The following is a 15,908-nucleotide window of genomic DNA, read 5'->3' as shown; positions in this document are numbered from 1 at the left end:
AAATTATCTCATGATATTACCTTCTACTCTTCTCTCTATATTCCCACTCTCCAGACATTTTTAACTGCAATTCTATAACTGAAATAATTTTAATTGAACTGTTTAATAAACAAAGAGGTCATGTAAGTATAACGAGTAAAGCATACCGGTAGAGGAATAAACTTAAAAAAACACTTCTAAAACGAAAAAGAAGAAGGAAAACTAAAGGCTAAAAATACTTTTAAGGTCCTGAGAAGAGAAACTGAGAAATGCTTAGTGGCATAAGTCTGACAATTTAGTAATGTTCTATTGCTAAACACAAAGAAGGAAAAGCAGCAATGAAAGCACCCTCCTGTGACAAATGGCTTTTAAGTCTGTTTTATTAAGTTAAAAAAAAAAAAAAATACATGTCCTGGTAGCATTTCCCTGTTTCAACATTTTCAGTATAATATTGAAATGAAAAGTTTTCTAAAATCATGAATGTACTTTACACGCTATCAAGCTTCAAGCATAATTTCAAGCAGGACTAAAATCAAATGTATACATACTTTTAAGAATAATTATCCAAATTTAAATTTCTGAGAAGACATGTGTAAAGTAAAGCAACAATATAAAAATAGAAACCTTGCTAATATTGTGTGATTTTTACCAAAACAGAGATATAGATTTGCTTCAAATTAGGTACGTAACAACTCTTCGCACATCACTGCACACATCTTTTAAGTTAAGAAAATTACAACTCTGCTCACAAAACTTACCATACAAAATATCACACACACATATGTATGTATATATACATACATATATGTACATTTTTTCCCTAACTGCTAGCTACATGATGTCAAAATTTTAATAGTTTTGAGGCAATACACTCCAATAGATTTTATTACACCAACCAACTTGGGAATAAATTCTTGGAAATAACTTTCTTTGAACGGAACATTTTTTATAGTCTCTTTTACATCTCAAAAATTTTTTGACTCTCTAATCACAAGCATAAAAAGAGAAACAGAGCTTCCCTGGTGGCTCAGCAGGAAAGAATCTACCTGCCAGTGCAGGAGACACAGGTTCGATCCCTGACCCTGGAAGATCCCATGTGCCATGGGGCAACTAAGCCCGTGCACCACAACTAAGTCTGCGCTCTAGAGCCCAGAAGCCACAAATACTGAGCCCATGTGCCCTAGAGCCTGTGCTCCACAGCAAGGAAAGCTACCGCAACGAGAAGCTCGGGCACTGCAACTAGAGAGTAGCCCCGGCTCACTGCAGCTAGAGAAAGGCCCATGCAGCAACAACAAACACCCAGCACAGCCAAAAAATTAATACACACTTAAAAAAAAAAATTTCATTAAGCTTATGCTAAGAAATACTGCATTTTAATTTTAGATAAGGAGTATTTTAAAATATTTACCAACTGTGTTAGCACTCTAATATCAAATGAATGATTAGCTGCTTGAGTATTTCCTCTAGAAGATTTTTTCTGAAATGACACAGAAATTAAAAAATTAGACGGTTGAGATTGGAGTGAAACATAAAAGATAATTTAGGAGCTATCCAACATACACGGAGAGGAGAAAAAAGTCTTACTATTTGTTTTACGTTAGTCTTTTCTATAGGTACATTATTTTGTGTATTCTGTATTCTACAAATTATTCATCTCCTACTTTTATTCCTCTAAAGCAAGGGTTCACAAACTATGCCTATGGATCAAATCCAAACTACCTCTAGTCTTTATAAATAAAGTTTTACTGGAACACAACCAAGATTGTTCATGTATGTATTGTCTGTGGCCACTTTCACACTACAGCAGAAAAGCCGAATAGCTGTAAGAGAGAACACATGGCCTACAAAGTCTAAAATATTTACTACTTGGTTTTTCACATTAAGCTCACTGAGCCCTGCTCCAAAGGGGGAAATCACCAAAGTTCCTCTTCAGACCAAAGATATTTTAGAAGATCCCCCATACACACTCCCTATAAAATGGCCAAACTTAGTATGTAAACTGTTATCAGGGCAGAACATACGACTTTAGTTTTAAGTAAGCAGATTGCAAAGTAGAAATCAGATGAAATTTAGATGACACCCTCTCCTGCAGGTTTCAAAATTCTTATGATTTCAGAAATAATCTATCATTTTCTGAGATAATCATTTGTCCTTTAGTTTCAAAGACCTTAGAAATAAGAAGTAGATAAAAATTGTTTTCATGAAGGTAAGGCCTAAATACCTAAAGATAAAAGTCAGCTTTTATTTTTCCTTAAGCACAAATAATTTCATAAGATGACTTTCTCGTGACTCACCTGTCCTTCTAATAGGTCACAATCTTCATCTTTAACTTGTCCATTAATCAAATAAATACCATTTTCTATCTGCTTGGCCCAGCGTGCAAGTCCATTCTTAAAAGAAACACAACATGAACATCTTTCAGATATAATGCCATCTCAGTTAAACTCCCTTGAGTCTACTTTTTCCCACCTAATACACTAAAATATTAATGATAAATATCCCTAAGTTTCAATAAACTGGCATTTAAATTCAGTATCATGAACAACAAAAAAGTATATCCCCAATTTTTAGTACCTAACCCATATTAAATAATCATTTTCTAATCTTTTTCCCAAACTAACATACATATCACAGATTTAGGTGGCTTAATAACCAGTCAAATAAAATTCAGTAATTTCTGTTAAAAAAAGTAAGAAAAGAGAAAGCGCCTCAAACAAATATATACAACAGTATTAAAGAGGAAACAATAAACCAGCTCCATTTACCTCCTCAACAGGAAAAAAGACAAAAAAGCTATGAACAAAAGAATGGTACAGAATTACAAAACATAACTGGAAGATGGAAAACAAAACTAAGAGGAAGATAGTTCCCTGTGCTATACAGTAGGGCCTTGTTTTTGTCCATTCTATTTATAAAAATTTGCATCTGCTAATCCCAATCTTTCAATCTATATGCAATATCCTATGACAGATCATAATGGAAAAGAATGTGAAAAAGAGTATATATACATGTATAACTGAATCACTTTGATGTACAGTAGAAATTGTTGTTCAGTCACACAGTCGTGTCTGACTCTTTGCAACCCCATGGACTGCTGCATGCCAGGCTTCCCTGTCCCATACCATCTTCCAAAGTTTCCCCAAATTCATGTCCAGTGCATCAGTGATGCCACAGTAGAAATCAACACATTGTAAATAAACTATATTTCAATGAAAAAAAAATTTTTTAAACAACTAAAGATGAACACAAAAAGACCAAACAGTGTATTTTCTTACATAGTTATATTTTACAATGTACATGTGCTCAGTTGCTAAGTCACGTCCGACTTTGTGACCCCATGGACTGTTGCCCACCAGGCTCAGACTTTGTCCATGGGATTTCCTAGGCAAGAATACTGGAGTGGGTTGCCATTTCATTCTCCAAGACAATGTACATATTACATGTTAATTAACATATATTTATGAAGCACTTATTATTATGCTAAATATGGTAGTATGATGACATTGTCCCGTGTCTAAATTTCTAATCTGGCTGGACTAACAAATCAGTTACCTGTAACAATATTATAATTAGAATGCAATTTCAAAATTCTAAAATGAACATCATAGACAACCAGAATAAAGGCAGATCATCTATTCAGCAATCACTAAAGAAAATTCATTTTATTCTGATACCTTTGTATTTTTCTCCAGAGTATAGCTGGCAGAAGTAGTAGACAGCGGGACGTGAATATTAATATAAACTGTACACTCTAAGGAAAGCCATGAAGCTGATAGTCCATTTTGATACTTCCAATCTGCCGGTTTTGCAGAACTCTTTAGCAAAGAAGAAAACGTAAGATACGTGATTAATGTAAAACACACGGAGCAATAAAACATCATAAAATGTACAGCCTAGGAATTCATACAAGTTGTTATCCAACATATTTGGCCAAATTCCTTCATCAAAGAGCAACAGGTTAGAACTAAATAAAAATAAAGCATGCATTAAAAGTCTGGTGTTCTTCAACACATCCCAGGCAATCCTGGCAACTCCCTCCCCCAGTGAAAGGCTGGTTTAAAATTCTGGCAAGTTCTCTGGTCCTGTAGTTCTCATCTGCAGCTTCACCAGAGTCAATTCTAAAGCTTCTGATGTGGCATCAATAACCACTGAGCAACTATATGAGGTGCCAGATGTTTTCCTTCTGTCCTATCCCTGCTAACAAAATACTGCAGCCACTTTTCCACTCTGTTTTTTCAACACCTTAGCAAAGGATTAGTTTGGATTCCTCTGAGTACAGACAGTTTGTTTAGGCACTGCGGCTCCCACAAGCCTAGAGACTCTTACTACAAGCCTCTCAAATATAATACTGGACCCATAAACAAGATAAGGAGAGCTTAACAAAAATATTCTAACAATAAAACAGAACAAAAATTTTGCTGGTCTGCAAAGAAATTAAGCATATTTCAAAATAAAAAAACTATGGGTGCTTGTGGACATCAATAAGAGACAGCATTGAGAATTATTAAAACAAAAATTTGATTTTTTTTTAAGGGCTTTCTAATTTCTTTTTTTTTTAATTTTTATTTTTACTTTGTTTTACTTTACAATACTGTATTGGTTTTGCCATACATTGACATGAATCCACCACGGGTGTACATGCATTCCCAAACATGAACCCCCCTCCCACCTCCCTCCCCATAACATCTCTCTGGGTCATCCCCATGCACCAGCCCAAAGCATGCTGTATCCTGCATCAGACATAGTCTGCAACACAGAAAAGTCTTTATAAAGAGAACTTTTTCTTACCTTTGGATCATGAATATCATAAGTTCGACAAAATATTCTTTACTAATTAAGGATAGAAATAACCAAAAAAGTAAAAAAAAAAAAAAAAAAAAGCAATTCTTAATAATCCAAAAAAAGACCCATCCAAAAATAAAATGAAAATATATGCATCTAAATTTTTACAAAATCATACCACTTCATGGTATGACACTTAAAGATAGGTATACACACACACACACATATATATGGATACATGTGTTTGTGCAAGTATATATACTTTTTTTTTTTCTTTCTTTTTTTTCTTTTATTTTTTTTTAATTAAATTTTAAAATCTTTAATTCTTACATGTGTTCCCAAACATGAAACCCCCTCCCACCTCCCTCCCCATAACATCTCTGTGTGTGATCCCCATGCACCAGCCCCAAGCATGCTGTAATCTGCGTCAGACATAGACTGGCGATTCAATTCTTACATGATAGTATACATGATAGAATGCCATTCTCCCAAATCATCCCGCCCTCTCCCTCTCTCTCTGAGTCCAAAAGTCCGTTATACACAGCTGTGTCTTTTTTCCTGTCTTGCATACAGGGTCATCATTGCCATCTTTCTAAATTCCATATATATGTGTTAGTATACTGTATTGGTGTTTTTCTTTCTGGCTTACTTCACTCTGTATAATCGGCTCCAGTTTCATCCATCTCATCAGAACTGATTCAAATGAATTCTTTTTAATGGCTGAGTAATACTCCATTGTGTACATGTACCAAAGCTTTCTTATCCATTCATCTGCTGATGGACATCTAGGTTGTTTCCATGTCCTGGCTATTATAAACAGTGCTGCGATGAACATTGGGGTACATGTGTCTCTTTCAATTCTGGTTTCCTCGGTGTGTATACCCAGCAGTGGGATTGCTGGGTCATAAGGTAGTTCTATTTGCAATTTTTTAAGGAATCTCCACACTGTTCTCCATAGTGGCTGTACTAGTTTGCATTCCCACCAACAGTGTAGGAGGGTTCCCTTTTCTCCACACCCTCTCCAGCATTTATTGCTTGCAGATTTTTGGATCGCAGCCATTCTGACTGGTGTGAAGTGGTACCTCATTGTGGTTTTGATTTGCATTTCTCTGATAATGAGTGATGTTGAGCATCTTTTCATGTGTTTGTTAGCCATCCGTATGTCTTCTTTGGAGAAATGTCTATTTAGTTCTTTGGCCCATTTTTTGATTGGGTCGTTTATTTTTCTGGAATTGAGCTGCATAAGTTGCTTGTATATTTTTGAGATTAGTTGTTTGTCAGTATATATACTTTTATATATATAAATTCCTTTGACTATAATACTTTGGATACTTTATTTCCTACTGTTTATAAATCCTGCTCATCCCAATGAATAGAATGATAGCTCTTACAAAATTGTCCTCATATACACACCCTTTTTAACAAACAGGAGTGCTGTTCTGAATGGAGTCAAGCCTGGAATGTTTACTGGGTCAAATGGTCTGTACAGGAAACATTCCAGTTAAATATCAAAGGAGTTAAGAGCTCAGCTTCGGTAGGAATGACCACTTATTTGAATTTTGTCTTTGGCAGGTCCTAATTTACTGGACCCTTACATTGCTTCACTCCCTTGGCAAAACTGCCTCATGCTTGGGAGGTACTTGCCCTGCTAACATGTAGAGGAAAGAAGCTACTGCTGCTGTTGCTGCTAAATCGTTTCAGTCGTATCCGACTCTGTGCGACCCATAGACGGTAGCCCACCAGACTCCCCGTCCCTGGGATTCTCCAGGCAAGAACACTGGAGTGGGTTGCCATTTCCTTCTCCAATGCATGAAAGTGAAAAGTGAAAGTGAAGTCGCTCAGTCGTATCCAACTCTTCGTGACCCCATGGACTGCAGCCTACCAGGCTCCTCCGCCCATGGGATTTTCCAGGCAAGAGTACTGGAGTGGGGTGCCATTGCCTTCTCTAGGAAAGAAGCTAAGAAGGCCCTAAAACTGGCTTCTAGAGTCACCTGATCTTGGCCAAAGAAACAAAAATTTCCAGCTCAGTGTAACTGGGCTTTGAGTTGAACATTTTATCTACAGGAACTGGAGGTAAGCAATATAAAAGCACTACTTTGCTTAAGCTATACCTCTCTGTAGGGGACCTGGTGCACTTTAATGTACAGGGGTAGACAGCTGGTGAAGCATCCAGAAGGCCTAGTCCCCGCCTCCTCTCTCAAACTCCTTACAACATGAGACACAATTAACAATCATTAACACTATTCTTATTGGCAGTCCTATTTACATGTTATTTACAGAAAACTTACAAATGATTTAAATAAACTTTTGGGTAAAAAAGTTGCAGGAACATTACATTGGTATCATATACTTTAAAACATGAACACCTAAATAAAAGATACTTTTTTGTAGAAGAGCAAAAGTGAAGTATAACTCGTTCCGAGACATCCTCTTCTGTGAAATTCCACAGTCTCTTTTTATTCACAGATTTTTCCACAGCAAATACTAGCTGAAAAAGAGGAAAACACAATTGAATGCAAAATAAAAGAAAGGAAAGTGCAGAAAAAGACAATTATAATAATCCTAAGGTCACATTTAGCTTTAAAATTTCATGATCCTATCATTAAATTTTCTTTCTTTCAACTGATTATTAATCATTTGAATTCCATTTTTAGAGATAAATAAAAATTGGGTATTAAATAAAAAAACATAATTCACTGTCATTAATGATCCACTGAACCCAATTTGGGGCAACTGAGCTTCCCAGGTGGCGTTGGTGGTAAAGAACCTGCCTGCCAAGCAGGAGACGTAAGAGACACAGGTTCGATCCCTGGGTCAGGAAGATCCCTGGAGGAGGGCATGGCAACCCACTCCAGTATTCTTGACTGGAGAATCCCCTGGATAGAGGAGCCTGGTGGGTTACAGTCCATAGGGTCAAAAAGAGTCAGACACGATTAAAGTGACTTAGCACGCATGACTTAGCACCCATGCAACATTTAAGTGATGTATGAAGATTTTATTTAATTAGAATGAGAAATGACAAGTGATTTTTAGCCTAAAAAAATGGAGCATATCGCGCATTTGGCCTTTCTTATTTAAATGTCATCAAAAATGTAAGGCAATATACAAGGGTACATAAAATACAGACTAACACAAATTGTAAGTGGGAAAATCAGAAATAAGGACATAAATCTATGCCACAGGTAAGAATGATAAAAATGCATACTTGATATGGGGACAGGGTTCATAAATTTAGCTCTAAGCTTTCTAAAAATACTGTGCATGAAGAAACCTAATTTGTTCCCTAATTCACATGGTCCATAAGCTAAACAGTTGATCAGAATAGGCACAACTTTCTTGATAATGATATCAAAAGAAATTTCTTCAAAGACAGTATTATGTAATACAATGAATGAAGCTCTCTGCAATGACCTTATGGGAGACTGTGCCAAGTTTTACAAGCTTACTTCATATCATATCCTCAATGCAGGCCAATGGAAAGAAAGAAACTAAAATGCTACAGTTTCTGAAACAGAGCACTTCTAAAATTTTATATGCTTCTTAGAAACAAGAGATACAGAAAGCAAGAAGGAGGATCTGTCTCTCTCTAGCACTGAGCCATTCAATTCAATGCAAATCACAAAATGATGCACAGCAGTGGACATAGGTTACATTTCAAAATGCCAAATAGGGTGAACAACTGTGAAAGAGGTATACTTATTTAAAATGGTAAAAATGGTACAAGGTTGAATAACTTGCCAGGGGGAGGGATTATCATCTCTTTCTTCCTTTACTCCCATAGGTACAAATATCAAAGGTTTGAAGGTGGGATTTTTGATGGGAGAGAAAGTCACAAAACTGGAAGAATCTGTAGCATCTGGATTCTGAGCAGTACGCTTTTTACTAGAGAAAGGGTTTTGGGGATTCTGGTGGGTTTTGCACGTCTCAAGATAATGAGGTCCCCTTCTTTCTTGGGGTGGAAAATAAATTTGTGAAGGCTTATCTGGATTTTTAAAAGATATTTATTTGGTTGCTTTGGGTCTTAGTTGCCCTGCAGCCTGTGGGATCTTAGTTGCCCCACCAGGTATCGAACTTGCATCCTCTGCATTGGAAGGCGGACTCTTAACCACTGGACCTCAGGGAAGTCCCCTTATCTGGATCTTGAGTACTAAAAGAGATGCAAGCTGGCTGTCCAGAGCTTGCTTCAGGTTTGGGCTTAACGGGAAACAGTTTGTGGACCCTTATATTTACTGGTAAACTACGTTACCCAATTGACTGACACTGGAATTAAACAAAAAGTAAGTGATTTGTGATAGATACTCTGTCCAGAAATAAAGAATAAGTGTCTGACTGCCGTTACTTTATGTCTTATTCTCAGGATCCTGAGAGAACTGAAGAGATGAAGAATTACAAAACATTAACTTCACATTAAGGTAATCACTTGGAGCTAAATGGGAGTTCTAGCAAAATACTGCTATTGCACAATAAAAATTGTTAATCCTCTATAACTTGTTTCACAATAGTAAAAAATTATCTTTAAAATAAGGAATATTTTTAAAATATATAGCTTTGATTGAAAATATATATTGACATATATTACAAGATACTAAGCAATTGGGTGGAAAAGGCTGTTTTAACATAATCTCATCATAGAGAATTAATCTAAATGTGTCTGCTGCTGCTGCTGCTAAGTCACTTCAGTCATGTCCGACTCTGTGCAACCTTATAGACAGTAGCCCAAGAGGCTCCCCCGTCCCTGGGATTCTCCAGGCAAGAACACTGGAGTCAGTTGCCATTTCCTTCTCCAATGCATGAAAGTGAAAAGTGAAAGTGAAGTCACTCAGTTGTGTCCAACTCTTAGTGACCCCATGGACTGCAGCCTACCAGGCTCCTCCATCCATGTGATTTTCCAGGCAAGAGTACTGGAGTAGGCTGCCATTGCCTTCTCCGCTAAACGTGCCTAGGATCACTGTAAACATATACAACAATTAAGATGTAACTTTAAGAATATTTGATATTTCAGACTTACTCTACGCAGGGTATTTTGAAATTCACTTCCCATTTCTAAAGCTGTAATAATAAATACTCCAAGAACTAAAAGTCCCCCTGGTAGCATCCTGGATACCTAAAAACAGAAATACAGCATTAGCTAACAAAAGCATTTGACATTATATGCAACCTGTTTGAGAAGCTAAATATTAGATCAGTAAATGCCTACCTACTACCAACTATATGCACAGCACTGAGATGAGGGCTTTGAAAAAACGGTTAAAATATTGAGAAATGGATGATAATCAAGATGAATGAGGTGTTAATCTTCCTAGAGTATTCTAAACTTTCTACCTTAAAACTACCTTATAAATAAAACCATTTAATAATGACACCCTTTAGTTACAGCAATAAACGAACTTCTTTCTCAAAAGATCAAAGACTGAAATCTCTACTGAATTTTTCAGTGACTTCCACTATCAGCTAAATAAACAGATTTTATCTTAGGCTGGTATTCTAGACTCTCTAAAACCTGATAGATCTGATATGCAGAGCCTCATCTAACACTACTTCCCATGAAATATCCAAGCATCAATCACAAACTTCTCACTGTTCTCCACACATACGGCTAGGTTTTCTAACTCTATATCTTTCACTCAGCCTGGAAGGACTTTCTCTTGTACATCTACATGTCGGAACTCTACTGCACACCTCAAAGTCAGCTTGAGGAAGCTGTCTTCCTCGATCCTTTGATCTTCAAACTCATACAGGATTTCACTACAGTTTTCCCATGGAGCTTATCTCATGAACTTGTGCTATGGTTATGTGTGTACCTTATTTGTTAATCTGGGAGCTCCTTAATAGAAGAACTTAACTCTCAACTACCTCCGTATTCCTAGAATATCCAGCAGAGTCTGGGATTTGAAGAGAGGGAGTACAATTTAAAAATCCATTGTTTCCTATTGTTTAGATTTATCTCAATTTAAAAAATCTTATTGATATTGGGTATTTATATTATTTACAGCTTTTCCATACGCTTAAATAATAAATGGTTAAAAATCCTAGCAAGTTTCTGTGTCCACAGGATTATCTGCTTATAATAAATCTCTTGAAGTGGATAACCAGGCTAAAAAGTTATACATTATTTTTCAGGATTTTGACACATACTACCAGTTTGTCCTTTATAATATCTAATTGTCCTTCCATCTGATTGTGGCTAGTTCCTCATGCCACAGGTATTGCTTCCTACCAGCTGTACTCAAGAGATCAGAGTGCTCTGGTTATCTTTTATGTACTTAATGTATACACAAAGTTTTCTGAAAATTAGATACCATAATCTAACTCCTAATATATTTGTATTATGTCTGCTGATGTGGGCGAGCTGGGTTTGACCCCTGGGTGGGGAAGATCCCCTGGAGGAGGGCATGGCAATGCACTCCAGCATTCTTGCCTGGAGAATTCCATGGCGAGAGGAACCTGGGGGGCTATACAGTCCATGGGGTCGCAAAGAGTCAGACATGACTGACAACGAAGCACACAGCACATGTTTGCTGATAGCTCCCTCTGATTTCATAAATTCTAAATACTATAGAGACACAGCTTGACCTACAAAAGCAATGAAATTTTCATATTTAGCAGGGAGAACCTGCATATCTTTTCAAAATCATAAATAAATAAAATTAACCATTTCTTTCGAGAGGCAAAAAGGCTATACACTTTGCCCTATAAATTTTATGTTTATAGATGCATATAGATTTTTTAATCCATTAAATATTTAATATTTCATTAGAAGATCATATTAAATATTTAATGGATTAAAAAAAAAAAAACCTAAACACTACCTCCCAAAATAAATGCAGATAAACAAGTATGTGTGTTTGAAGATTTAAAGCTAAATGGAGAAGGAACTAATTCTATTTTTACCTTACTTTAACACTGTTCATTGGATGATATAATCCAATTCACTTTTAAGTGAATTTACTTATTGTTTCCTTCACCCACCCCAAATCTGTTTCTTCTTTGTGTAATGGCACCACCACTTTCCTGGACACCCTGGAAAAAAGTCTCAGTAACCTTCTTCTACTCTCACAGTCTTTACTGCCAGTCTAGTTGGTCACTAAATCATCTTAATACTAGCTCTTTCTCTGAAATGTTTTGGCAATGAAGTTTAGCCCTCTGCTTCAGTTTGTTTATTCATCCATTCACTTATCCTTTATTCTGGTGTCTCATTACAAACCATGGGAATACTACGCTTGGCACTAAGGATACAGCCGTAAGCAAAAGAGACATGACCCTTGTCCTCATGAAGCTTAAGGGTCTAGTCACTAGGTAATGTCATCTTTTCTTGAACTATTACTATAATTATGTTTTCTGCTCTTTCCAATCTCCCTACTCTCCATTTGCACTGTACCAAGGCACTGAAATTACTTTCTCAGTTATTGGCACATCAATCCTCCAAATAGGGAGCTCTGAAAGTCTACCGCAGAGCTACTGGCTCCCAAATGAACTCCTCCCTTCCCAGGATGACTGACACTTCAAACTATCCATAAACTGACCCCACACAGTCTTAAGTCTAAACACATTCTTTAATATACACCATGCTTCAATTATACCCAGTTACCTGCTATTCTAACACACCTTGAAATTTCATGCCTTTGGGTCACTTATTCACACCTTTGTGCATTCAATGTCCTCCATGACTTCTACTAGCAAAGTCCTATTCATCTTTAAAGTTCAGAGTCTTCTGTGAAGCTGTCTGAATCCAACCACTTATAGATATTTGTTCATCCCCTACTCTATACTCCTATAATACTGTTCTATTGAATCTCATTTGGTAATAATGTTTTTCACTCTGGTTAAAATGTAAATTCTAAGGACATTAAAAAAATTTTTAACCATCATTTTACTTTCTCAGTACCTAGCTTAAGTCTTTAAAACAATCTGACCAGCAACAATATTATCAATAACTAGTATTATTTTAAAGTATAGAAAAATTAGAAATAAGCTAAATTAAAAAACACAACAGATAAAAGTCAACAATGGAAAAGCATAGCATAATAAGATCAAAGGTTTTCAAGTCATGTTGCCTGGGTTCAAATCCCAGTTTCACAACCTGTTATATTAATCTTGGGTGAATTACTTAACTCCAAGTAAGAAAATGCTTTTTTAAAAACTAGATACAAGTAATCAACAACAAAAGAATATAATCGTGAATGAAACACAGCAGAAAATTCTCCTAATTTTTGGTATACTATCCAAGTTTTGAAAACTTAAGAATGAGTACTCTGAAATCCTAGTCTAGTAACCTGAGAATAAAGTATTTTTACTTTGTTAGGAAACACAAACTTAACTAAATAAGAGACAAACATGATGACCTGGTGGGCATGTTCTGTGGCCCATTCTTCATCCAAGTTATCCAATTTGGCTTTGGAATGTTTGGGGCTCTCATTCTGTTCTCCTTTGGGTGGTGTTCTCGTGGCAAGAATCACATAATCCTTTTGTGAGGAACACTTAAAAACAAATTAGAAAAGCTTACTAGAGGGAAATGTCACTGAGGCATGCAAAGCCTTCATGATATGCAAAAACGGAGCAATATTCATAACAGCTTAAATTGTCAACACCTGTGTTATAACGGAATGAATCTACAGGGAAACCAATTTTGATGGACAGCTCTACAGCATTTACCTCACGTGTTTTCTTTCAATATATTTAATACTAGCTCCTTATTTATTTGGCATCATGAATACAAACCATGTAGTGGTCCTTTAAAATGGTTTACTAGATGACTGAAAGAACTGCATTTTAAAAATGTGTTTATTTATTCTTGGCTGCGTTGGTCTTCTCTGCTGTGCGTGGGCTTTCTCTAGTCGCAGCGCACAGGCTTCTCAATGCAGTGGCTTCTCTCACTGTGTAGCACGAGCTCTGGAGCAGAGGCTCTGCAGTTACAGCACACAAGCTTAGTTGCTCTGTGACATGAGGGATCTTCCTGGACCAGGGATCAAACCCCTGGCCCTTGCATTGGCAGGCGGATTCTTAACCACTGGACCACCAAGAAAGTCCCCTAAACTGTACATAAACTAAAAGATGACATGTTTGGTCAATTTTCTAGTTAATTTATTTTCTAAGTAATCTCAACAGATTAGATAATTCAACAAATATAAAATCCCTGGAAAATAAAGTAAGAAATGACCTTGTGCATCTTACTTTCACTGAAACAACGGTAGTGGGGAACTTGCTCATGTGGTCCACAGAAAAACAAAGGGGGTGTAGGACAGATAACCAAAGTGTTATTAGATGGATGTTCCTCAGTTTTAATAGCAATTAAATGCTAACCAAAAGTGGGAATCCTGAAGATAAAATAGGGAAAAATTTACTAGCTCAGACTCATTACAGTGAAAATCTCCTACAAAGAAAGAGTAAAAGTACAAGGTAGCATGACGTTATCCTCACACATGACCTGAAATCCTAATCGTTAGTGTTACCCTGGAACAGAAAAGAAAAAATGGAAGAGAAATTATTTCAATAAAAGTTATTTCCAGAATGTTACACTGAAATGAACACTGGGAACAGGTAGGCTCTGATTAAGAAAACTCTTTGCTTTCGTAAAATCTATGATTTTGAAAAGAAAAAGAAACTGACTCTGAGAATAGGAAACAGGCAAGCCTGAAAGCTTGAGGGGAAGGAGAGAATAGGGATGAACCTGGAAAAAAAAGAGAAAGAAGCAAGTAGAATACTGGCAGGAATGAAAAGGCAGCATGAAGAGAGTGGAATTCTCCCTAAATTGTGGGAGATTTACATGTGAGATGGCAGTTTTGCTGAGAAACGGGCTACGTGCAGTAAGGCAAGTCTGGAAAAAGGTATTTCTCCCTGACCTTTTACCTTTACTGATTACATCTCTGACTTTTCTTCTCTTCAGTTTTTAAAATAAAGGGAAGTAAAGATCCTTAAATAAAGGTCTCTAACAGAAAGAATCCCATATTAGATGTTAAGTAACCTGAATCTAAAAGAAGTTCAGCCAGAGAGGCTATCTGGCTGTCTGGTGAGAAGCCTCATGAGGCTTATGAGAAATCAGATTTGTGAAAACTCTTTGAATGTACCCGTCTCTCAGGGCTACACTGACACTAACTAAGCACATTCAGAATGATGTTGAAAACGAGAATACCATGAAGGGGTATGAGCACACGGATTCTCTGCAGAGTGCATTCTTTCTAAGTAGACAACATAGGATATCCAATTATAAGAGAAAGTAGCTTAGGAATGTGCACAGAATCAGAACAAGGAACGTTAATTATGCAACGTGAATGTTCCAAAACATCATGCTAAAATATCCAGGAGGAAACCTGTCCCAACAGACTTTTATTTGTTATTAGGCCTCAAAATCAATCCTTGGAACATAGTGCACTCTCCCCAAATAGAGTGAAGATGGAAGCAGCCGGTGCGCCTGCGTGACTCTCTCTGTCTGTTCACTGCTGTGTACTGCTGACAGTCCTCCCTGCTGATTAACACATCCTCCCATCAATCATAAAAAGTCAGTGGGTGCTTACGCTTTTTAAAGTAATTCTCCAAACAGTTGTTCCATTTTGTGTTGCTTTTTAAGACTTAACTCTAAGAGGAAAATAAAATCTAATTTCCAAATTTCTCCCAGTCCCTTCCTTCCCTCTCCAGTCAATCAATATTAAAAAAAATATTCAGTAAATGAGTGCCATGGTATGTAATAAAATATATGAGCTGTATTTGTTACAGGTCTGAGATGAGACAAACCCAAAATAAAACTGTCAAAAGCTACTTGTAAAGAATTCGACAACCTGGAATTAAAGATTAGAGGGGAGTAAAAATCACTTTGAAAAGACAATGAAATGTGAATAATCTGGTCAGTAAAATTCTAATTTTGGAGTTTTTACCTTATAAGTTACTTTTACATTATCAAAAGGGAATGTGTTCTGACTTGGGTAAACCTGGGTTACAGTCTTCTTCATTCCATCCCTTCATCACCTAAGTTGGGTTTACTACTAAAGGGAATATTTTAACTTTAAAGTAAACAAATTAGTTTCATCAATAAATGCACAAGAAAAGATACATACCTGTCCTATTAAAAGACCAGAGACAAAAGCTTTTTCCTGGAGATTGATGTTTGAAAGATACTGGCCAACAGTCTCTTCTACAATGTAGGTTCTTCCCAT

General features: G+C 36.5%; 1 protein-coding gene across 3 annotated transcripts in view; it reads right to left on the bottom strand.

The window, feature by feature from the left end:
- The window catches only part of ODR4 (odr-4 GPCR localization factor homolog), a 35,608-nt gene extending 19,700 nt beyond the window's left edge, over positions 1 to 15,908 (bottom strand). The window contains exons 1-8 of one of the 3 annotated variants that reach the window (XM_068986021.1): positions 15,810 to 15,908; positions 13,104 to 13,238; positions 9,770 to 9,865; positions 7,143 to 7,249; positions 4,768 to 4,804; positions 3,654 to 3,794; positions 2,274 to 2,369; positions 1,388 to 1,456 (exon numbers count right to left, since the gene is read on the bottom strand). In XM_068986021.1, coding sequence (XP_068842122.1) covers positions 1,388 to 1,456; positions 2,274 to 2,369; positions 3,654 to 3,794; positions 4,768 to 4,804; positions 7,143 to 7,249; positions 9,770 to 9,865; positions 13,104 to 13,238; positions 15,810 to 15,908 — 780 coding nt within the window. The remainder of the gene's footprint in view (positions 1 to 1,387; positions 1,457 to 2,273; positions 2,370 to 3,653; positions 3,795 to 4,767; positions 4,805 to 7,142; positions 7,250 to 9,769; positions 9,866 to 13,103; positions 13,239 to 15,809) is intronic. The other 2 variants (XM_068986022.1, XM_068986023.1) reach the window with 2 other exon arrangements.

The sequence above is a fragment of the Capricornis sumatraensis genome, chromosome 14 (genome assembly GCF_032405125.1).
Source record: "Capricornis sumatraensis isolate serow.1 chromosome 14, serow.2, whole genome shotgun sequence".
Taxonomy (NCBI): domain Eukaryota; kingdom Metazoa; phylum Chordata; class Mammalia; order Artiodactyla; family Bovidae; genus Capricornis; species Capricornis sumatraensis.
Note: the sequence above shows the minus strand (reverse complement) of the source record. Positions and strands in the feature narration are given on the sequence as shown.